This window comes from Micropterus salmoides, unplaced genomic scaffold (assembly GCF_014851395.1).
Source record: "Micropterus salmoides isolate LMB-PRFRI ecotype aquatic unplaced genomic scaffold, ASM1485139v1 Ms_hic_scaffold_20, whole genome shotgun sequence".
NCBI classification, from domain to species: domain Eukaryota; kingdom Metazoa; phylum Chordata; class Actinopteri; order Centrarchiformes; family Centrarchidae; genus Micropterus; species Micropterus salmoides.
In genome coordinates, this window is record NW_024041151.1 from 6,373,292 (window position 1) to 6,398,130 (window position 24,839).

General features: G+C 39.5%; 1 protein-coding gene and 1 long non-coding RNA gene across 2 annotated transcripts; one reads left to right on the forward strand and one right to left on the reverse strand.

The window, feature by feature from the left end:
* Positions 1 to 1,114: 1,114 nt before the first annotated feature.
* LOC119914620 lies at positions 1,115 to 6,477 on the forward strand. Its single transcript, XR_005446796.1, has 3 exons — positions 1,115 to 1,257; positions 2,513 to 2,587; positions 6,392 to 6,477. It is a non-coding gene; the product is annotated as an uncharacterized LOC119914620 (long non-coding RNA).
* On the reverse strand, positions 2,008 to 24,339 carry LOC119914617 (kinesin-like protein KIF2A). The gene is given in 23 exon segments (XM_038734039.1): positions 2,008 to 2,795; positions 4,494 to 4,629; positions 6,184 to 6,285; positions 6,379 to 6,523; positions 8,746 to 8,835; positions 9,695 to 9,762; positions 9,885 to 9,995; positions 11,153 to 11,244; positions 11,247 to 11,356; positions 11,458 to 11,600; positions 12,759 to 12,850; positions 12,937 to 13,000; positions 13,082 to 13,172; positions 14,108 to 14,192; positions 14,195 to 14,269; positions 14,406 to 14,460; positions 15,346 to 15,441; positions 16,220 to 16,320; positions 19,834 to 19,953; positions 21,414 to 21,468; positions 21,977 to 22,096; positions 23,092 to 23,186; positions 24,050 to 24,339. Coding segments are annotated over 23 exon segments (2,193 nt in total). The 5' UTR covers positions 24,111 to 24,339; the 3' UTR covers positions 2,008 to 2,709.
* Positions 24,340 to 24,839: the final 500 nt, after the last annotated feature.

Below are 24,839 nucleotides of genomic sequence, written 5' to 3' on the forward strand. Positions count from 1 at the left end.
CTACCATGGCTGTATGGATGGTACTCTTCGTCTGTTGGTCATAACCTTTGGTGATCCCCAGACTTTTACGTCCCCCTCAACATGAATTGTTTGACACCACAGTCAAATAGGCTTTTTTCCCCCAACTTTACCCATATCATAATGAATCTTAACATGCTGAAAGTAAACACAAAAATAAGTTTTTAATATGCAAATGAGATATGTCCTCATTAAATATATACTGATCTTCACAGTTAGATGGATTTGTTTGGTTTTATTGTGATAACACCAAATGGCCAGACATTTACAGAACGGTTTATCCACGTTATCTTGTTTTCCATGGATTTATTCAAAATGTGCTTAAGAAAACAAACGATATATGATTCAATATGGACAGTTTAAAAAGGTTGAACTTTTACATGGAACATGCTAACAAAGATAACATTTGGATTATTATTCAAGATTGTTTTGTACATTTTATGAATGTATGGTAATATTTATATACAGTCCATGGGTAATATGTATATATTAAAATCATAATGTTGGACTGTGGTGTCTCACCTAATCTTCAGTGATCCTGTCACATTTTTATTCTAGCACTACTTCCAATAAAGTTTCCAATACTTTGGTTTATGACAAATACATGTTAAACTAAAGGCACTGCCACGAGTCTCAGTTGTGTTTTAGAAACATGCTGTAATGGTTTCATGAGGGTCTTGACAAAAGATTGTTTTTTAGTTTCAATGTAAGACCTCTGGCGTCACAATAACTAATTACCTGATGGCTCAAAAGCACCAGGAGGCAACAACAACAACAAAAAAAACAAATTCAGAATACTTCTTTATAGCATCACAGCAAGTAAATAAAACAAAAACAACCACGTGACTCCGCTTGGCAGTCATGAAGGAGCTTTGTGGCACCTTATCTTCCACAGGTGAGTTAATGCCGCCATTTTAGTTTGGAAAGCCCCTCCGGCGGGAACCTGCTGTGTGTGCGGCCGTTTGTTGTGCCAGTTTCACAATGCTAAATGCTAATGCTAATGCTAAGACATGCTAAACTAAGATGTTGAAGACGGTAAACTTTATACCTCTACTGCTAAACATCATCATATTAAAAAACGTCGCCAGCTGTTTGAACCTCACATAGGAGCATTAACAACATTAAATCCGGGTGAAGGATGAAGCTGTCAGTCGGCCATGTTTGAAAACCGCCAAAAAAAGTTGTTTTAAAAACGCTCACCTGCTGCTTCTGAAGGTATGTCCAGACTCCCCAGAGTAGGTGAGTGGCAACAGGTGTTTCATTTACATTTACCAGTTTCTATTTTGACCTTGATAACTAGTTTTCATGCACTCTTAATTGTAAAACCTACTGGTTACAGATAAAAATCACACCAATTTATAGTCCTGTTTGTGCCCCTTTCCCCCTTGAAAACAAATGTTTAATATAATATAATATGTTTATCACATTATAATCTTTATTTCTATTATTATTTGAGCTTTTCTCCAGTCGTTGCAGGTAGCACTGCTTATAAATCAATGCACTAGAACTAGTCTTCTCAAACTTTTCCACAAGGACTCCTAAATTGACAATAATTAGACCACAGACCCCCATTTGATAATATTTTGTCACCTGTTTGTGAAAAACAACAGTGCCTAGCTGTTCTATGAAATTACTGCCTTTAAAAATTGTACTTTTGAGACCAGCTGCACATTTTCATCGGATCAAATTTAAGCTGAAAGCCACAGACAATGTAGGGAATTCAGAAAGTAGAAACACAGACTAACACATTGTTGGTTTCTGTCTTTTTTTGTGGGATTGGTTTATAATAACAAAAATAAAGAATTACAAGCCTTATACTTTATTTTTTTCACGTTTTCCTGTATACCATTATGCACTCAAGTCAAATGGTTAAAGAAAAATGTAATTAATTCAAAATCTGAATTTATGAAAATGTCATGATTAAAGTCTGTCTGCGGGTAAGAGATTAAAACATACAGCTCAAGACTTATTATAATAAATAAAAACAAGTACAGCAGCAAGAAGTAGCCTTTCTTTATTTTGGCAAATGAAAAATTACTGTTTCAATACTTTTGTGGACTCTGAATTCAGTTGCTTTGTCTTTGATTATAGTGCCCCCATTAGGCCAATGAATGTAATGCAAGGTTAGTTTTGTGTTTTAAGCTTTCTCTCAGTCAACATATATTACATACATTATCAACACAAACACACATTGGCTCATTTAACACACAAACTCGGCATGCCCCGTTCACCCCTGAGCTGAAACGAGGGGGTTAAACAGGAAGAAAATCCTCCAAATATTGCACAAAATGGCAAAAGTTGTTTTATAAAATTGCCAAAGTGAGGATAAGCTATGATTGATCCTATAAAAATGTATTTAAAACAAATAAATATCCACCTTTTTTTTTTGTTTTTTAGCATGAAGCACTTGTGACATATCACACATACAAAACCTTGTAAATACACTTCAAAGAGGGATGGAAGAGCAAAGACGGTCTGCTCTTTGGTTTTACAGATGGATGGATGATGGGAAGCAATGGCAGCTTGTACAGCAAAGAGATTGAAGAGAGACCGAACGCACAGAGAGACAGTAAGTCATAAAATCACAGCTGAGCTAAATCAGCTCGTTCGTCAACAATGACCTCAACGGCAGGCCTTCATCTTTCTTAACACGAGTCAATATTACAGTGAAATATCATATATTTTATGTGTCTATAGTGCACGAGGCCTCTTCGGGGTTATCTGTTGGCTAGCTTGCTCCTCTTCCTGGAGTGCAGAACGAAAAGACTTGACTTTATCTGAAAGAAGAGAGAATATAACCGCACAGGTTAAAATGACTAAACTATCAAGAAAGAAATATGTGTGTTTAGAATCTCTAAAACCCTTTTCAGACATTAAATACTCAACATCGCTGCTTCATCTGTCTGTTAAAGTGATGGCGTTTTGTCATTTACACAGAGGTGACTTTTACGTTGAAGTTCCTTACAGCTTTATTCAGACAAGACAGAACATTTACACCACAATGTTATGAATAATAGAAGTTTGTTCACAGAGATAAACAGCGGGTGGCAGGAAAATAGGGATTTTATCTGTGATTGACAAGTCGATACCATGGCGACCTGTCTGTCAGTCAGGCAAGAGTGACTCGTATCCACGACACTGTGTGAACTTAATCAGCGCTGTTGTTCGCTAGACAAAATTATCTGTTAAAATAACAGTTTATGTGAATTACAGATGCACCGTCTCATCCAAATATGGTCACGTCCGATGCCGCTGGTTGCAAAAACTCAACATGGCGGTGCCCTATTTGCCAAACTCGAGGCTTCAAAACGGCAGTCCACAAACCAACATTTGACTATGTCCTCTTCTTATATACAGTCTATGACTAGACTATCAAGTCGGCGAAAGTCAGCCGCAGTCATCTCGAACGCACCTAAGATGTAGTTAAAAGAGCGGCAGACAATCTTCAAATTGTGAATAGAAAAAATGACATTTCTGTATTTGAGGAAGTCTCGTCGCTCCAGACAGATCAGAGTTGTATGTTTTTACTTTTTCTTCATATTTTATTTGTTTAGTCAGTCCAGTCAACTATTTAAATTTTGGAGCAATATGAGTGTAACCCAAACCATTCAGTAACTGTTCATTAATTCTTTATGGGATAGAAGAGTCTATCAGTGTTGTTTTTCCCACCACCCAAAGATGCACTTGATGGTTTCTTCAATGGATCATCTTTGAATAAGTATTTAGTAAACAAGCTTAGTAACAATGTTCAAATTCAAACCTGATTTCTTTGTAGTTTCATATTTATTATCTACAAAAGATCCTCCTCTTTGTGTTGGTTTATTTTGTATAAGGTAGAAAAAAAACCTTTAGTTTAATGAAATCTTAAGTAAATGGGTAAAAAAACTGAAACACGTAAGTATGGTTTACATTTTGTATGACCTTGTCATTTGCAAATATGTCAGTAATAATGCTTCATGTACGTCGTGATTTAACGTAAGACCTTTGTTTTTGGACATTCCTGCTTTTCGCTCTCCACAGATATATTTGATTATTTAACGTGATTAGAGAGAATTCTGCTGCTTGCTTTATTTCTGCTTGTATAGTTTTTTTCCCCGGATCTTCATTTAGTTATCCATGCATGAATGAAAACTGTTGCTCTGATTACCACTGCGTTTTTTTATATCCTCGTCAGCTCTGGTCACACGGTGAAGTTAAAAATAGTTTCACAAAATACGAATCTCCACAAATTAAAAGTGGCTCTTTTACAGTGTTTCGACTTTAATTAAACAGTTGTTTTGTGTACAAGAGATGAAAACCAAGATAATAAATTAATTACAGAAGCTAATTTCTCTCTGTTCATTGTGCTGCTGCAGCTGTTAATGTTACTAGATCCGACCTAGACATGTTAAACTGGCATCAGATTAACGTAAAGGGCTTCAGGTCTCAAAGCGACTTTATAATAGGCATATAATGACTGGATGAATGATCTTTACCCCTCAGCTCGGTGAGAATATCGATTTTCTGATCCAGGATTTGCTCTAGTTGAGTTGCAAACGACTCGACGTCGTAGTCCACCTCCTCCGTCATTTCCAAAAGCACCTTCTCGTCTTCCAGCCAGCGGATCGATTCCTGTAAAGACATGCTGCTGTTTAAACTTTATAATGTAAGACATGAGACTGAACAGGAGAACGGGAATGAACAACCGCCTTCATCTGAGAGCAGACATTTCTGTGGACTACTTGAGGGAATTAGTCTGTGAGTCACATTTCAAATTATGTCAGTAATAACTATTTGGGCTCTATTTTTGTGCGGTACAACCAGACAGTTTAATATTTTCTTGATCATGAAATTAGCTTTGTCTGTGTGTTCATGGCATTTTAATGGTAGTAGAGTTTTATTCAAATTATAAAGTGCAAATTGAGTTGTTTGTATTTTGGTGGAAAAAGTCTTTAGATGCCTGTTTCTGGCACAATGAAGGACAAACATAAATACTTGAATCAACATTTAGTGTGGTTAAAGCAGGAGCACTGATAAAACAGTCTGCATTGATCTAGTATGTCAGGGTTCATACGCATTTTGATTAATGGATTCATATTAATTTAAACCAATTTAATGACTAAACATCACGTATAATGAAATTTTACTATTTTACTATGATTACATTTTTATACAGTAGGACTGGCTGATTGTTAATCAGTTAATCAGTATCTTTTATTCATTACTAGTGGAAGTATATTGTGATGAGATCATATGTTAGAAACTTCTGCTGCTCAAATGAATGAATCAAAGAAATTTGTAATAAAATAAATAATAATAAAACATTAATTAATTAATATTCTGGGTTTATCATGACCAGATGAACAACTGATTATTTTGTCCAGATAAAGTATATATTGTGCAGATATGTTGACAAATCTGTCGCTCAGTTAAATCAAGTGCAAAAGAAACCATGTTGATGCCAAACTAGCAACATGTAAGCTGTTATTTGCAATATGACATAATTTCCTCTGAAGTTGATTTTGATGCATTTAACTAATCAAAAGAAACACCCCACTTTTGACTCTCAAATGAGCATGAAAGAGGATGAGACTGTTCATCTGCATCACCATTTGTGACGTGTGTAGGAAGTGCCTGCAAAAACGGTTTTAACTCAGTGCTCTTCATGTGGGAGACAGATTTGCAGCGCTCGACAACGCTGTGTGTGCAAAATGGCTTTCTTTTTAAGTCTTTAGCAACGACGCCGTTTCATGTTTTTAAAACTGGAAACGCACCACAGTGCAAATGTTGCTGTGTCTCTGTTAAGATCTGTTAGAATATCATGTGACCATTTACAGTGGGAGATAAAGTATTAATGCTATCATATAAAAAACAGTGTCCACAAACTATTGCTGTTTCTCTGTACGCATTAACTATTTAAAAAACACACATTGTACTTCTGGCTGCAGATTTGTGCCACATTGTGAATGCAGACAACATCCTGGAGAGCAGTCTCTTCATTTGTTAAGCTGTTGTTGGCATCCTACTACGCTGTGATTTAGCGGTTTCAGAGTTACGAGACCAGTGATTTGAATGTATTAATCTGATCTATATTCCGCTTCAGCCAGCCTGCTGCACATTACGTGAACGATTGCTTGTCTGTGAGCCCAAAGACCTGCCACTATTAAAATAAAGGCTCTACTGTACCTGGAAAACCGCCCTGTGGTCCTCCAGTACCTGCTCCTCCATCTCCACAAGTTGAGAGACGGCTTCATGGAAAGTGAAAAGCTGCGGGGAGACCTCTTCCTCCTACAGGAAAACACGATCATGTTGTTTATACATCAGAGACACAGTGAGTGTGTTAAACCAGGCCTACATACACCTGAGTGAGTAAGAGCTTACGTTCTGTTCACAGAGCAGCTTCAGGTCGTCTCTCTGGGGAGAGCTCCCGACTCCCCACTGAGCCTCCAGCACCTCCAGCTGGTTGATGTGTCCTCCCTGACGGCTGTCGATCGCCGCTGCAGGGTCCACAGAGAGCTCCTTCACCCTGACAACACATCAGTGCTGCTAGTGAAATAACTGCTGCTGATGAGGTATCTGATGAGCAACACCTTGTAGCTAACTGTTGCATGCAATATGGTGAAAATGCTCAGCATGCCAGAGGAACAACAAACACTACAGACTGACCCCGTGCAGGTTTAGATGAAGTCAAGCCTGGAAAAAATTAAAGCAGGTCAACGTAAAAAATAATGGATGGTGGAGAAAACGGTTAACAAATGACCAATTAATAGCTACAAAAAAAGGCAGAAGTTATCCCTTCTACTAACTTATGGATTAAGTGCATGATCATGGGTGATACACACCCTTCCTCAGATTTACTGAATATATTTTACTAGCCTTCAGGTAAGCTGTCATCTGGAAAGATCCCCTCCAGACAAATAAAAATACTCTACTTGGAATAATAATTTGTCTGATGTGGCCTTTCTACAAACAACTGTTAAATTAACCTGTTATAAATACGTAAAATTACATCTAGTCCTTTATGAATAAGCGATTCTTGTTGCTGAACCGTTGGACACTAGATGTATCCTACTTCGCTGTAAAGTCCATTCTCAGATTAAAGGTGAGCACAGAGAAATTTTCCTCCTTTTGTAGCAGATAATTGTGAACACAGCCACATTAACGCCTGGTATTAACACGTGATCTGAATCTGGGTGATGACATGTGAGGTCTTTACATTTACATATGGTTTTAAAATGCGCTCTCGTTATCTAGATTCTGCCTACATTGTGGTCGGATATCAATATACAAACTTTATCTACTGGCTGACTACCTGACGGGTTTCAGGTCAAGGGAAGCAATTAAACAGCAGTCACTCATTTCTAAATCCCCTTTTTGTGAGGGAAGACTTGCTCGCTAACTTTACTGCTACAATTTGTATTTGTTGCCGGGCTTGCTTAAGCTAGCAGTAAGAGGTGGAGTTAGTTTTCTTAAGAATGTGGTCACATTTACACCTGGCTGAGATCTGATCCCAGTGCGAGTCAGACCGCCTCCAGATGTGATCTGGCTGATCCGATTGTGTCCAGATAACGTATGCAGATACTAATTGCATGTTAATACCGGGTGTGAATGGGTACGAGTCTGGACCGGAGGGCTCTGCAGCAGGTGATTAAAACTGCTCAGAAGATCATTGGTACCCATCTCCTGAGCTTCGGTGATATCGGTGAGAGCCCAAAGGATACTAAAGCCTGTTCACCCTGCTGCCTTCTGGGAAGACGTATAGAAGTTTCTGCTGCCGCACCACCAGACTGCAGAGCAGCTCCACCCCTAAACTATCCGTCTTTTAAACTCTAATTCATCCTCAGCCCTGCTCCAATGAATATAGTTTTTTTTTTTCTGTTTAGCATTTTATGATTGCTTTTGTATTTCTGCATCTGCTACGTAGCAGAAAGGAGATACAAATTTAATTTCACTTTACAACCTGTTGTAATGTGACAAATAAACCTACCTTCTATCATTCTACACAGTGAAGGTAAAACATCCAAGTGAGGTAGCAAGAACAACACGTTTGTCTGGAGGGGGACTTTCTTTTTTTGTTATTTTCAACAAATCCCAACAAAAGAACAAAACCAACAATGTGTTCATTCATCTCTTAATAGTTTCTCATTCCACCACCCTGTCTGTGGCACTGTAGACCCAAGCTGATGTGTACAAATTAAATAGTTTCACTGTTAAAAAAGGCTCAAAGATTTTAAAAACAAAATGCTGTTCACAGAGCTTTTTATCAAATGTTACTCATTCAGGAGGAAATAGAGCATTTGTTGGGGACTACTTTCAGCGGTGGATGAATCTGCGTGTGGGACTGAGTCAGAATAAACTACAGTGTGTTCATGGTGAGGAAGGAACATGTCACCCAGTGCAGCAGTGAGACTCACTGACGGGTTTTAATAGTTTCTGGACAACAATGGAGCTGTAAGGCTCAGAGGGAGAAGATATATCAGGCTTTGATACACAGACAATACTTCACCGTTCATCAATGGTTTTAGTCTTTTCATGGGATTTTTTTAAATGAGAAAATATAGAATATTAGCCGTGAACTGAAATATACTTTCCATGGCTCTAAGTGACTTGGGGTAACTTCTGACTGGACAGGAAGCAACAAAAAGTGGTTATTAGTGAGTAATGTGGATAATGTCATATGCTCGGTGACTTGCTGTGAGGGGAGCTGTGGAGAGAAGCGATGAGAGACGTAGTATAAAGTGATCGTACTCGTAAGTAGGGGAGAGCTCAGAGCGACTCCCTCCGCCTCCGCTCTGGGAGAAGGGAATGTCTGAGGGACTTATCCCAAACTCCTTTACTCTGGAAGTATGGTAGGAGAGAGAAAGAAAAACACATAACCACAGAAGAAGAAGAGACGGGAGAGGATCATGTTATGTTGTGCAACCATTCTCACATTAATGTAATTCAGTCAGCGTGAGCATGTGAGGAGAAGGAAGATAAACAGGGACACAAAGGTAACCAAGACTAACTTATTACTTATTTAAGATATAAAATAGTAACTGGTGCTATTCTAGAGAAACAACTGCACTAATCAACGTTTTTTTATATAAACAACAGGTCAAATGACTCCTGAAGTGACAAACCCACAGAGAATTATCATTAAACTCTGCACTTTCCCTCAGCTCCCGTCTTTTAGTCTGTTTTAGCTCGTTGTTACGGCTCACATCTTTTAGTTAACTTTCACTGCTCTCCTCAAACTCTTTTCCAGCATCTTCTGATAAAACCTCTGATAAAGCCACTGTACGCTACTTCTGCACAACACAGCAGACAGACATTACCTTTTATAAAGTGGCAATTAGGGACTTTCTGATATGAAGTTTAACTGGGAGGTTTTCAAATTGATGTGAGGTGATCAGCTGATTGTTTCTCTGAACTACCAAAACAAAACGACCACTCTTGGTCATATAGTGGTGTTACAGACTGATGTGTCTTTTCACTCGGAAACAACCAAGTCGTGTTGAATAGAAACACCAGCTGAGCTCTTTAACCAGAGAAACCATTTCTAATTACACACAGCCTCTGACGCTGGATAACTAAAATATTTAATTTAATGTAATTATATTGTGTCCTTTATTCACAAGACATTAAAACACCTTTTGAAATTTTAAATTGTTAATTCTTGTGTCTTTTGTGTCCCAGTTCAGAACATCAGATTTACCTGTTGGCATATCGCAGCGTGTTTAAGGTGTTTTCACAAGATGCCATTCCAGGAGAGATGGTTGCAATCTGTGCAGGGAAACAAAAACCGAGTTAGATCCATATTTATCAAGAAATCTGTCATCGTATTTTTTCATCATGCGTCTGTCCACAGGAGGTCCAGTAATAACATAGCTCTGCTTTTATTTTACCATGCATGTCCTTGAGTTTTCTCCTATGAAGGAGTCCCTCAGCACTTGGGTTAACTTGCTGGCTCTAAAGGGAGTGTGAGGTTTGTTTCGGCCCAGAGCTCGAATGCACTCCTGCAGAAAGACGGGAACATCATCAGCGGCTGTGTAGAGTAACAATTTCTAAAAGCACAACACAGTATAATATTGGAAAAGGAATGGTCGACAACAGATGTGCTTAACTGTGTATTTATCAAGAACAATGTAAAAGTTTCTCTAGTTTGAGCTTCCGAAGTGCTTTTCTGTTTTATATCATATTCAATTAAATACCATCACAGGTGTGACTGATATAGATCATTCCACTGGTCCCGTATTTACGAATACAGGTTGACGATGGAAGTAAACAGGCCACCATAACTGTGGTGGCGTGTCACTTATAAACCTGCGCTATAACACTGTAATGTATAAAAAGGATTTTACCAGATTTTGCCATGAAATATGACCAAAAAATCCTGTTGAATGTTGAAAATATAGTCACTGAAATCCCACTGAAATAAAATTGACTAAGTTTTCAACAAAATTTTGTCAATTTTGAACAATAAACTTCAACTTTGTAAAAAACTAAAAGTACAGATAAATAACTAAATAACTTAAATAACTTTAATTCATCTATATTAAATCCTCATGTTTGCATAAGTTATCAGAGAAACAATCTGAGCAAATGTTAGCAGCAAGCTCGGCACGCAGCCTCTCTGGGACGTCCTGTGTCTGCCGAACAGCATCAGAGAAACACTATTCTTAACCTGAAAGTGCTTTACACAGTGTTTCTACCAGTTTTACTCTACTGGCATTTATTTTAGGGAGGAGGAGACCCTGCAGATAATTCGGCTCAGGAGAAGCTGACTGCAGTGAAGGAAATGGTGATGAAGACAACTCCCATAATCCCACACTACTTCACAACGTAATCAAAGTCTTATGTTAATGTTTTGATGTGAGCAAACCCTAGCAGCAGAACATTACAATCTGTGCATGTAGTCTCATTTCATATCCAGAGTGTGGAGCAAGGATGGTCCATCATTTAAGTTTTTTTCCAAAACGTGTCATAACCAATTTGACACAAGTGTTTTAGGACTGAATAACCTCCACAACACAAACACTCTTCCTGACTGTACTGTGAATGTATTCAGTGCGACTCTGCAAGCATCCACAGATCCAGGCACAGTTCAAAAACTGCTCAACCATTGCAGTAAGGTCACTGATGCACAGGATATCTTAATTACTAAGGAGGAGACCTTTAGTGCCAGCAGGCTCTTGTTGATCTCAGCTCCTTCGAGGCGAGTCTGACGGTCAGCGCTGGATGTGTCTGCCCCTCTCTCATTCCCGCCAGGTCGATAAGGGAGAACTTTCCGTGCATCTTCCCCCGCCGACGCAGAATGATCTGGAACACAGCGTGGCTCCGAGAGGAGTGAGCGTTCGCCGAGGTCTGACCAGAAGTCCTGAAGGAGACGCGGGGACAGAGAGGGGGGAAAAAACAACATTCTTGAGGACCTGTCCAAAATTTTAATTCTCATCTACTCTACTTCTGCTGCTGTTTTACCTGCAGCTGTTTCCCACTTCGATGAGTTTGAGGACGTCCTCTGTGCATTTCACCTCCCTCTCCTGCAGCCCCACCACCTGGACCTGCTGCTTGCCGTCCTCCAGGACACGTAACTTGGCTTTGCGGTTTAGCAGGTCAAACACCTTTTTTTTTTTTTTTTAATTGAAAAACAAATCGGTTCAGTCATGTTTCACCTGACATCTTTACAGCTTCACTGTGCCTAGCAGGGTGTCTGTAAGGTTTCTCTCCAAATATTCAGACGACCTCTAAACAGCAGTTTGAAATGCTGCAACAAATAACAAGCTGAAATGAACACAGGGTTATTAAACAAAGCCACCACAGAAAGATAAACTTGGACTAAAATTACTCTACGACAATAGAGGATTTTAGAAGGGGGGGGGTGAGGCAGTATTTATTTAAAAATGAATTATGATGAACTGTAGTTTTCTTTTCCAGTTTGCAATCGTAGACAAAGGAAAATTTTGTGTATAGGCAAATCTAGGTAAATGCAAAAACTATGAATTTAAATGTATTTTAAATTCAAATGTTCCATTTGCATAGTCTGCTTTGAAGTAAACGATGGCAGAGACTTGCATGGCCTAACAAGACTGATTCTATGCATGCTAACATGCTGTTGTTTAGCAGGTATAATGTTTACCATGGTCGCTATCTTAGTTTAGCAAGCTATAAAGGATAATTATGAAATAGTAAAATTATCCATGTCAGCCCAATCCAGTTGTTTTTCAGTGTGTACTGTTGTGCAGCGTTGGATATTTTGTGCAGCAATGTCAAGGTCCCTTTACAGATGGGAGGAAATCTTCTGTTAACATGTCTTAAATATTATAGCCCAGCAGTCGGCAAACATAAAATAAATTAATAAATAATATTATGACTTGCATGAATCAGCTTGTTTTTTCCATGACTTCACACTCACAGTGGTGGAGATGAATGAATGAATCTGTGCTGGAGGAGTGATCAAAGATTCATTTATTACTGCTTAAGCTGTTGGTTGTGACGAAATTATCACAGTTGCAACGCTGGATTATCTGTCAGAAAGGACCTTGACAGCATGTGTCTAATTTGCATCCCAAACAAGGTCGCTCACAAAAATAGTTCAGTTTTTGAACAGTTAAGGACACCTCTGGAGCTCTCCTAAATATCAGCAGAGATAGGAGTCATTTCCTAAATTAAGTTGATAAAATGCTTTTTATCACAGGCACAGAATTTGATGGAACGCCTGCATCAAGGTTTCATCCTGTTCTTGAATAAATTAATTACTAATGATGTTGAAAGACACTTGCCTTCCCGCTGTAAATCTCAAAAAATGTGGCAAAGATTTGGAGATCCAGCTTCTTGTAGTTTGGCTTCTTTATCATGAGAAAGACATCTCTGGCTGCACAAGGCAATAAAGAGAGACTTGATTTCAGTCAAATGGAGTAAAATCAGCAGTGAAGATAGAGAGGTATGAGAGAAACTAACCAGACAGTGCATAGATCCCTTTAGAGCAGTCCTGGTTCTTTCCTGAAAAGTCCCCTCCCATCGTCTATCAAGGAGATATGAGTTACAACAGGAAAACGTGCCCTGCAAACCGAAACTCTTCTCAAGTTAAAATAAAGGCACTCACATGTGTTTTTCCACTTCCAGTTTGTCCGTACGCAAAGCAGGTCGCCATACCTCTCTCAAAAATGGTCTCAACCAGCGGCTGAGCAGTAAACCTGGGAGCAGAAGAGCACAAGTTAGCATGACCAAACCCTGGAAAATATTAAATGCAAAGATAAATCATTAAAACTAAGTTAACTTAAGTAGACACTTTTTATTTCATGTCACTTTTCATGGTAGTGTTGTTGAAACTGCCCAGTTGATAAGAGGCATGGCTTTGGTGTGGAAGACCCGGGTTCAGCTCCCCACTGTGACCCACCAATGTGTCCCTGAGCAAGACACTTAACCCCTAGTTGCTCCAGAGGCGGGCGACCTCGGACATAAATAGCAATTGTAAGTCGCTTTTGATAAAACTGTCACCTAAATGAATAAATGTAAATGTATTAAGGATGTCACCTGCCTCATAAGCTAGCAAGCTCAACAACTTTTTAATTTTGACAGCTAATTTAATCTATGAACTGTCAACTGTCTGTAAATAAACACAGTACACAGAAACTACAATCTGTTATTTATTTAGCTTAACAGAGCTGCACATGCTACTTACTTTGCTAGCTGACTAGTTAGATGTGAACTTGATTTATCATTAGTATCAAAGTTAAAAAACAATGTTAACGGCATCAGCTAATGAGTTATTTCATTCAAATTCAATCAAATATTTGTCAGATAAAGACAAAGGTAACAATGCTAACACGGACTATTCACTTTGATGCTGGCCTAACTTGATCGGTAGCGTGAGCTTTACTTGTAAAGCTAAGCCTCCAGATGTTTGTTTACAGCAACAGCCTCTAGTTGGTTGACTCAAAACAACATTAGCATTGTTAGCTCCAGCTAACAGGAGCTAATTGGCTATAGCTGCTTGCAGTTATTGAGCTAACAAGTCTAAGAGATTTAAAAAAAACTAGTGTAAAATGTTGTTACACAATTTATTCATTATATCTTATTTATTTATTTATTATTGAACATTTTGGGGTTCCACAAAAAAACACATTACCTATAAACCATTTCATTGGTGGAGTTCTCATCGAAGGCGTAGTCAAATCGGAAAGTTTGGTTCTCCAAGTAGCGGGTCAGGTCACTTTCTGCTTGGGCTCATGGACCATCACCACGTCCTTACTGGGAATGGTGATCACATCCAAATCCTTCATTGACAACTCTGAAGAGACGTGGACATAATTTTTCATCAGTTTTTTTTTTTTGTTCATGATTTGTCAAATTTGTGCGAATGACTCAAGGTGAAAAATTTGCTTTGCTTTCTGTTGATCACACTTAGTGAATAAAGCAACTCTTACCTTTTTTATTGAGGGGACGTGCACGAACACATACACATATCCTGTGCTCCTCGATCTGAAACATCAACAGATAAATTGTAATGTGCTGTATGTACTGTTTATTCCCTTGTATCAGACAATGGAAAGAGCCTCTGTTTAGACATTTAACACCTCAAGTTCACAACTTTTGCAATGTAGCCCCGACATAGTACATCCACTAAAGGGCTTGTTTTTTCCACCGGCAGACTCAGATTGTTATTATAAGTGTCTGACAACATTGTGGAGCAGATCACCATAGAGAGAGACCTCTATTTTGTAATAGTAAGCTCTTTTTTGTTTAACCAGAAACAGTCACTATATCGCTCTTGTCAAAGCAACCAGACTCCATAGATAAAAACAGTCATTTCACCTCGCAGAACACAGGAGTTGCAGGTCTACCGCTGCCTCGGTCGTTTAGTTTGTTTGTGTTATTGTGTGAATTTAATATTTTAAAGGGATATAAACACCACAGTCACACAAACTAACCGACCAGAGGTAAAATTACTGTTTTTGTCAATGGAGTCTGGTGGCTTTCATGAGAGTGAGATAGCGACTGTTTCTGGTCAAATAAAAAGGATCTTGCTCGTTAAAAAAAAAACAACAAAAGGTCTATCTCCCTTGGGGATCCTTTCCTTAATGTTGCCAGACACATATAATAACAATCTGAGCCTGTCAGTGGCCAAAACAAGCACTTCAGTGGACGTACTTCGACGGAGCTCAATTGCCTGTAAGGATTACGTTGCTGCAAACTCCATAAAGTCCAGGTTGAAAACTAATTTGTCTCCAGTGTCTCATATCTCTTACTCAGTAACTTGGAAACCTACATTAAATGTGGCACTTTATTAACTCTGTCACACAACTTTTGTGGAAGATTAAGTTACTTAACACTGAATCTGGAAACACAACTGTAAACCAGACTTACCAGATCATTACTGGTTAAAGGCCTGTAGTCCAGACTGGCTCTGAAGTCTCTGATCATACACATGATTTCATAGTTTGGTAAGTTGACATCCACCTCCTGAAATGGAATAGAAAAACAAAAGTATTAGGGCCGAAAGATTGCGAGTATTATTAGTATCGCGATATGATTTGCGATACAAGGGGGAATAATCAATTTTCATTATTTTTCACTGAAAAAAAACACATTAAAATTAATTATGGAGTTGGTTCTTCAGTCTCTAAAATATGAAGTGTAGGCTAGGACATCTCTGCAGCACAACAATATTCAAATTAAAAACGTATTTTGAAACACAGATCACCATTAACAAATATTGCACCTCTTGCGATTTGAAAATTGCAGATGGCTACATTGCGATTTCGATAAGTATTTGGCATTTTGTGTATTTTACAATCAACTCTGTAGGCAAATCAGAGAAAATTCATACCGGTATATTAAGTTATTAGTTTGGAAATATGAGATCGAGATGAGATGTGTTGTGATATGTACACTGTGATATGTATGTATGTCTATATTATCCTACAAGAGTTCTGATTGAGATCCGAATCCAGCCCGAGACCTGAAGCCATATTTTTGCTTTATTTGATACATTATAGATCATTAGCGCACCAGGCACTTTAAATCTCTTAAATCGCAAATAATTTGGAAGACAATCACGGTCCAACATGCAACTTACAAGAGTCATGTGGAAACTTGAAGCCTCCAGGTCACAAAACACTGAGAATGAACTTTACAGTAAAGTAGTAGATATTTGTGTTGGAGTAGTGTGAGTACAAAAACTGTGTACATGTGTACTGTATGTGTGTGTGTGTATATACTGTGTGTGTTTGCTAATCACTTGTGCCCTCTTCTCTCTGAGCTCCTGTTGCTGAAGTCGCCTCTTCTCTCGTTTCTCCTGCAGTTTCTCAACTTCCTTCACACAGTTGGATTTCTTCCGTGCTGGAAAGCAAAAAAATCTATATATAATCACAATTAACAACCAAAATGATGCAAGGATAAGGATTGTGTTCGTGACCCAAGACCATTCATTCCTACAGAACACATAAAACTTTAAAAAGAGGTCCCAAATATTTAATTTAATTTTTTAAAGGACTCAGTAATTTCCTTAAACAGCTGATAACTGTAGTTTTTAGCAAATAGTGCATATGTTGGGGATTATTTTCAGTGACCGATGAATCCCCACATGGTGCTCTAGTGAGTATTTGGGACCAGAGTTAGAGACTTCGAGTCGCACACACACAGATTTTAGACTTGACTTGAGACTCGTCCTCAAAAGACTTCAGACTTGACTTGAGACTCGTCCTCAAAAGACTTCAGACTTGACTTGAGACTCGTCCTCAAAAGACTTCAGACTTGACTCGGACTCGAATTGCTGGACTCGTGAACATCGTTTATTTTTATGAAATGTCTGTTGAGCGTGCTTATTCACCTCCCTGCGTTACCTATAACCTGCCTATGTAACACGTAGTATCAGCTGCAAGCGGCGGCAAGTGAAAGAGAACAACAAACACCGGCAGCTGCTGAGCCATTCATCATAAACTTTGGCTTTAAAACTTCATTCAACAAGGCCCGAACACAGAAGCGCTGAACACAAAATAGATTAGTAACCCGAGGTTAGTGAACATGTTTAGCTCAGCATGAGCCATCTACAGTAGTTTATAAGCCAACATTAATTGCATTGCAAATTACATGGTGCTCTGTAAGTGGGGAAAAAGTGGTTAAAGTTACAGAATTCCTTATAGCTAAGCAGCCTGGATGGAACATGCATTATAACAACGAGTGACTTGAGACTTGACTTGGACTCTAGCTTAAAGACTTGAGCCTTAGACTTGAGCTCAGAGACTTGAGACTTGCACTCGAGCTTAAAGACTTGAGACTTGACATGGACTCGAGTTTAGAGACTTGACTTGGACTCGAGCTTAAAGACTTGAGACTTGACTTGGACTCGAGCTTAAAGACTTGAGACTTGACATGGACTCGAGTTTAGAGACTTGACTTGGACTCGAGCTTAAAGACTTGAGACTTGACTTGGACTCGAGCTTAAAGACTTGAGACTTGACTTGGACTCGAGTTTAGAGACTTGACTTGGACTCTGGCTCAAAGACTTGAGACTTGACTTGGACTTTGGCTCAAAGACTTGAGACTTGACTTGGACTCGAGTTTAGAGCCTTGACTTGGACTTTGGCTCAAAGACTTGAGACTTGACTTGGACTCGAGCTTAGAGCCTTGACTTGGACTCTGGCTCAAAGACTTGAGACTTGACTTGGAATTTGGCTCAAAGACTTGAGACTTGACTTGGACTCAAGCTTAAAGACTTGACTTGGACTCGAGTTTAGAGACTTGACTTGGACTCTGGCTCAAAGACTTGACTTGGACTCGAGCTTAAAGACTTGAGACTTGACTTGGACTCGAGTTTAGAGACTTGACTTGGACTCTGGCTCAAAGACTTGAGACTTGACTTGGACTTTGGCTCAAAGACTTGAGACTTGACTTGGACTTTGGCTCAAAGACTTGAGACTTGACTTGGACTCGAGCTTAGAGCCTTGACTTGGACTCTGGCTCAAAGACTTGAGACTTGACTTGGACTTTGGCTCAAAGACTTGAGACTTGACTTGGACTCGAGCTTAGAGCCTTGACTTGGACTCTGGCTCAAAGACTTGAGACTTGACTTGGACTTTGGCTCAAAGACTTGAGACTTGACTTGGACTCAAGCTTAAAGACTTGACTTGGACTCGAGTTTAGAGACTTGACTTGGACTCTGGCTCAAAGACTTGACTTGGACTCGAGCTTAAAGACTTGAGACTTGACTTGGACTCGAGTTTAGAGACTTGACTTGGACTCTGGCTCAAAGACTTGAGACTTGACTTGGACTCGAGCTTAAAGACTTGAGACTTGACTTGGACTCTGGCTCAAAGACTTGAGACTTGACTTGGACTCGAGCTTAAATACTTGAGACTTGACTTGGACTCGAGTTTAGAGACTTGACTTGGACTCTGGCTCAAAGACTTGAGACTTGACTTGGACTTTGGCTTAAAGACTTGAGACTTGACTTGGACTCGAGTTTAGAGCCTTGACTTGGACTCTGGCTCAAAGACTTGAGACTTGACTTGGACTCGAGCTTAGAGACTTGAGACTTGACTTGGACTCTAGCTTAAAGACTTGAGACTTGACTTGGACTCTGGCTCAAAGACTTGAGACTTGACTTGGACTCGAGCTTAAAGACTTGAGACTTGACTTGGACTCGAGTTTAGAGACTTGACTTGGACTCTGGCTCAAAGACTTGAGACTTGACTTGGACTTTGGCTCAAAGACTTGAGACTTGACATGGACTCGAGTTTAGAGCCTTGACTTGGACTCTGGCTCAAAGACTTGAGACTTGACTTGGACTTTGGCTCAAAGACTTGAGACTTGACTTGGACAGCATCTCTGTTTGGGACAGTCAAAATAAACTAGTGTATGTAGGTTCATGTAAATACATCGTCCAGTGAAAGTAACTTTAATTAAGTAGTGTACCTAAGTTGTACTTCAAAATTGTACTTCCGGCCAGTACTTGAGTATTTCCATTTAATCCTATATACTCTGATATTTTACTCCACTATGATGCACTACTTGTACATTTAATAGCTGATGTCACTAGTAACTTGGCAAATAAAAGGCTCTGCACACCTACTCAGATGTGAGTTGCGTGGAGCTATGGATGGCGAGTGAGCTTTAAGATTTTCATACAAATTATATCATACCTTTAAAAAATATGATGCATAACTATTGAATAAACCACAAAACAGTATAATATAAGTAATTAGCATGTGTTAGCATCTCAACATTAAAATGCGACTTACATTTAATGTATCAGAAGACTGTATTTTAACTACATACCACTGACACTCTGCATAATGAGTTCTTTTACTTTTGATACTTTAAATTTTTCTGGTTATACTTGCACATAATTTGTATGATGTCGTGTTAATACTGTTTTTTAAATAAGGCATCAAAATACTGTTTTTTCATGGTTTTTGGACAACATTGGAGACACAGAGGAATGAGATATCAGACTTTAGATGAACAGACACCGTAGGACACATTAATTGTTGTCTTTGGTCTTTTTAAAAGGTAAATGATCTCCTCACGCATCCTTGCAGCTTTCCAAATGCACATTTTATATTTCTACAGTAAGAAACATTTATGCTAATTCAAAACAGCCACAGCTGAAAACTAAAACAAGTGCTGTAGTATGAGTCCAAGTCCAGACGCCAAGCCAGTGAGAAACAGTGAAAGAGCCTTTCACGCCCTCACACACACAGCTGTGTGGGAGCATGACATCACCGGTTGTGGCCTTTGCAACATACCCTCCACCAGAAAATAGCAACACACACACACTCGATCTTGGAAACTACCTCAAAGTACATCAGAAATTACAAAAACTGCAGCCTCTGACTTGAGACTGTGTGTTACCGTTCTGCTGCTGTAACAGGGACTGGTTGAGTGCAGACTGGGGAGCGATGGCTGGTGGAGGCGGCTCTGCAGCTTGGCTGTGCTGGCTGGGACGGGCCCGGGTGGTTCCCACTGCTGCAGCTGAGGAGAACACGGTCCAAGATAATCAACCATTTGTGCAAGTTAAAGGGTCACTTTAACAAAATTATGAAACAAACAAACTATTTTCCCCCTTAACTCCACTCGTATCTCTGCATGCAGATAGTTTGGGTTTAAAGCTGAAAGGAAATTTATTAGTAGATAGTTAATAGTTATTTTCTGTCTAACTATATAACTATTATGATTATTTATCAATTCTTTAATCCTCTGAGCAACAACTAGCTGGTTCCAGTTTCTGACATGAAAATATTTTTTGTTTTTCTTTGTCCTTCATGATAGTAAACTGAATATCTTTGGGTGGTGGACTGTTGGTCAAACAAACGAGACATTGTAAGACGTCCCCCTTTTGGCTCTGGGAAGTTGTGATGGCCAGAGTTTTTAGTAGTTGCTAACATTTTCCAAACCAAATGATTAATCATGAAGAATCCACATTAAATCTTTTAACCTTTGTTCTGTTCTGCCCAGTTTGGCTTATTGCAGCGAGCTACTGCTTTCTGCATTTGCTTCTATACAAGTGCATTTTAATGTGAAGGCAGTTGATAATGTTTTTTCCAAAAGTACATTTCCAGAACTTTGTTTTCAAACATTGCATGGATGAAGATAAATGTTGACTCTAACTCTACAGAGGAGCTGTGTGACATCAGTTTAGCAGGTCGGTTTTGGTTTGTGAGGAGAAAGAAGACAGGTGAATCTAGTAGATGAAGATCTGCAGGAAGCATTTAATTACACTGAACAGTGCTTTTTTACCTCAGCTGTCCTGTGAACGCATAGACATCGGCTCATTCTGTTTGTACCGTCTGTATCTGTTCACTACACCAGTGATTGTAAAACAGGAACTGTGTGTGTGTGTGTGTTGGATGTAAAAGACAAGAGCCCGATAGCGTGTCTGCCCACTCAGGTCAAGATATGATAAAAACTCTCCCACACCTCCCTGGGGAGGAGTGCCTCAGTCTAAAAACTCGAATTGAGGCTAGTCGGAACTGATTATCGCCTAAAACATCCTGTAGTTTGAGGGGTTTACAGACATAAACTTAAGGTCACCGACTGGTTCGGCGGAGACACGATGAGAAATCTGGGTCCGGGAAGCGGAACGTGTTGTGTATTTGATCGTGCTTTAAAATGTATAAACCTGCTGATTCCCTGTTTTCAGCCTCCAATTCATCCGCGGTTTGATTTTTTTTTTGCTGGAAAAGATAGCACACATAAGAGCAACTAGCTTCATGTTTGTTTATGTCTGAAACCACATTTGATTGTGTCAGATCCCAAGTCCCCAGAATCAGTACTCTGAAATTGTTTGTATGAACGAGTGTGTGGACCTGCAACTTTACTGAATCATCTAGTGTTTAGGTTAAAACTGGTTAAATATGTCAGTATGTCTGTGTTATCCCACGTTTTTAAAATCTGTTAAGTTTAAAAATCGTCTAGTGCGCACCAGGCATTACCTCTGTTCTCCCGTGGAGCGTTCTCAGCCTTCGGTATTGCTGTAGTCCGTCTTGTCTGAAAATAAAAATACAAAAATAGAACCATAAAACATTTGAAAGCTAAAAGTAGACTCACACCCAGAGATTAAAGTCTGTATCTGTCACCTTCAGGGACAACTACATCAAACATTGTTTTGAGCAGTTTGGACAGATTTCATGAGCTGATCTCAACACAAGTCTAATTAAGTCAAATGTTTTATGCAGCATAAATGCATTTGTAAAACCAACAATGAGTAGGGTTGTGTGACGACAAACAAAGTTACCAAATTTCCAAGATACCAACACTTGATGCCAAACAATAGATCACTTCACAAATCTGACGTAGAAAATTCAAAACTATTATGACAAAATCTTTTTTCAGTCCCTTTTTCTTAACAAAATAAATATTTTAATAGAAAAATTAAGTGCTAATTTGTAAGTGATTCAAATGAATTAAACCAAATATTAATTTAACATTAATTATATTGTTATTGAGGAAAATTATATTGCGAATTATTATCATTATCAACTGGTGAGGAGCAGACCTTGGGGAGTTTGCTGGTTTTAGCAACATTGGAGGGAGGAAGAGGAGTTTCAGGACTCTGTGGTATCTCCTCGTCAGGAGCAACATCTGGATTCAGAGCAAAGACGCTCTCCAGATCAATCTGAGGCAGAAACAAGACAGAGATTATTATTATTATTATTATTATTATAACCTTCATTTAATCAGGTAATCTCATTAAGATCAAGAAGTCAAAGTGAAACTGGACCTTCCGGGTTCTGCTCCAGAAGAAAGAGTTTTACTCGACAGTATGTTGCGTGGCTCCCCTCATATGTTTAAATAACACAGTAGCTTTAAAAACAAAACAATCTAACACCAAACACCACTTCCCATAAGCCCTACACATATTCTTTTACTTTATCATGTGAACTTCTGCACATTTCTTGTTCAGCATTTACAAACTACTTTTCCATGTGTTTATACAGTATTTTCTTCAGATGAAGGCTGTGCAGGAATTAACTTCTGCAGATACATCAAAAATACAACGGATCCAATACTGAATCAAATAGCTGTATCGCGATAAGGAGGCCGGTCTATTAAATTAAATGACACGTGTACTATGTGATACGTACATTTTGCTAGGAGAACTAATAGCATTTTGTTTTACAAAGTTAGGAAACAATGTGTAAGTCAAACATGATGTTGCCTCACACATAAAATAATGATTCCCAGTCTCTTCCTCGCAGTGAGGAAAACAGTTCTTAATTTTACACTAGTATCGGATCAGTACTCGGCATCGGCTGATACCAAAAGCCCAAGTATTGGAATCAGGCCTGGAAAAGCAGGATCAGTACATCCTTAGTACTGACGTGTTTGAATGTAAGTTAAATCGTCTGTATAACCTTTCTAGTCTTTCCGACCACTCAAAGCGCTTTACTCTACGTCACATTCACACACATTAAGGAGGCTAAGGTGCCAACTGCACACCAGCCATCACTTTGACGTTCAGACTGGGGGAGCCGGGGATCAAACCACCGACCTTCTGATAAGTGAACTTTAATTTACTTAATTTTCCAACATGCTGAACAGACAGAAGGACGTTCATCCCAGGATTTATCCAGCAAAGACATAATAACAGAAAGTTAGTGGCAGCTGTACCTCTTTCCCTTTGGTGTCTCCGTTCTCGATCCACTCCACTGTCACACTATCATTGTCCTCGTGCAGGGACGTGACCATCGCCTGGTGTATTCGTCCTGCAGAGAGAGGACGTAAAGAGATGCTGGGAGTCGATATAGGATATATATATGCTGCTGCTTTGGCTTTAAATCAGAGGCAGACATTAACACATGTAATGAGCCATGAATATATCTGATACTGAGATTATAATTTTCATTTCACACAGGGGAAAAGATTTATCAGTGCCCAACACTTTGGATTCCTGCACAGTTTAAAATAAGGATACTGAGATGCTAATGGGTGTGGCTCATGATGACACTTTCCCCTTGTCATTCATTATGTCACACACAACTTCAGCTGGCTGTTTATTGGCTTCTTGGCAGCCTGTATGACTTTTAAACCCACCATATGTGTGTAAGGGCACGAATGAGATTTAAACCAGGCTATTTCTGTGGCAGTGGTTGAGATGGGATGCAGCTGAGAGAGGGGAGAGGCCCCATGCATGCAGCCATGCATCAGCCCGGGATGCACAGGCCACTGCTGGATGATGCAGTGCAGTTAGCAGCACTGGAGGGGTTTCGGCCATGATGCAGGGGGGAGGACGGAGCGGGCAGAGCAAGGCAGGGCAGGTGTCTTTCTTTATGGCCGGCCAGCAGCCGCACAGGTGGACGGACCCGCCCGCCTGCCCAGCCGCTCCCCCGGGCTGTCCGGTCGGTGTCTGCCTGACAGTCTTATGCAGCAGAAAACAACATCTCTCTTTCTCTTCACGGCTCTAACGCTTCACTCGCCGGGTTTTTAACACGACATCCCGGTGAAAAAGAAGATGTAACTAGCTAGCATAAACACCCCTCTGCGGTGAGCGGTATCGTTGGCTGCTCTCATCCGGACCCGCCGGCAGGAGGGCGGTGTGTATAAGTGTGTGTTGTGTGCGGCAACGTACCGTCGCTCCGTTTTATCTCCACATAAATACCCACGAAGATCTTCCCGAAAATACCGGCCATCTCCCCTCCCTGTCGTGTTCTTCTTTTTGTGTGTGCTTGTGATGCCGAGCCGGTCCAAGTTGTGCGCTGCTGCAGAAACGGAGGTCACTGTCGGTCAGCCATCACAGAGGAGAGGAGAGGGAGACGGTGCGCATGCGCGGGCGGCGTCGCTCAGACCACTTGGAGCCCTGAAGAAGAAGCGTGTTGTGTTGAAATATCTGCACCTGCTAACGTCGGTGGAGGAAGGTTTGCTGTACATTGACTTGTTTGAATTCAAACCACTCTGTGATGCGTATTTATTTTCCCCATATTTGTACATGATGTTGTATTCTTAACACCACTGTGTGTGATACTAATTTGTATTTGACTTAAAGCACTTTACCTGTATTAGAAAACTGCTGTTCAAATAAAGCTTTATTATTATTATTATTATTATTATTATTATTATTATTATTATTATTATTATTATTATTATTATTATAGTGAAGTGTAATGCATTCACTTGAGAGAAAACAAATCTACTCTGTTTTCCTTAATTAATGAGGTAATTATCTCAGAATTGTGAGTGAAAATTTCATGTGGGGGGGGGGGGGGGGGGGGAGATTTGGATCTTTTTTTTCCTGAATTAACTAGAAATCTCAAAATCCCAAGAGAAGCTCTCCTATTGCTCGATTTCATGGAAGCAAACATGTTCCACTTGTGTAGCTCAATCAAGTTTTATTTTGGTCACTGGGAGATACTCTTGTCTTT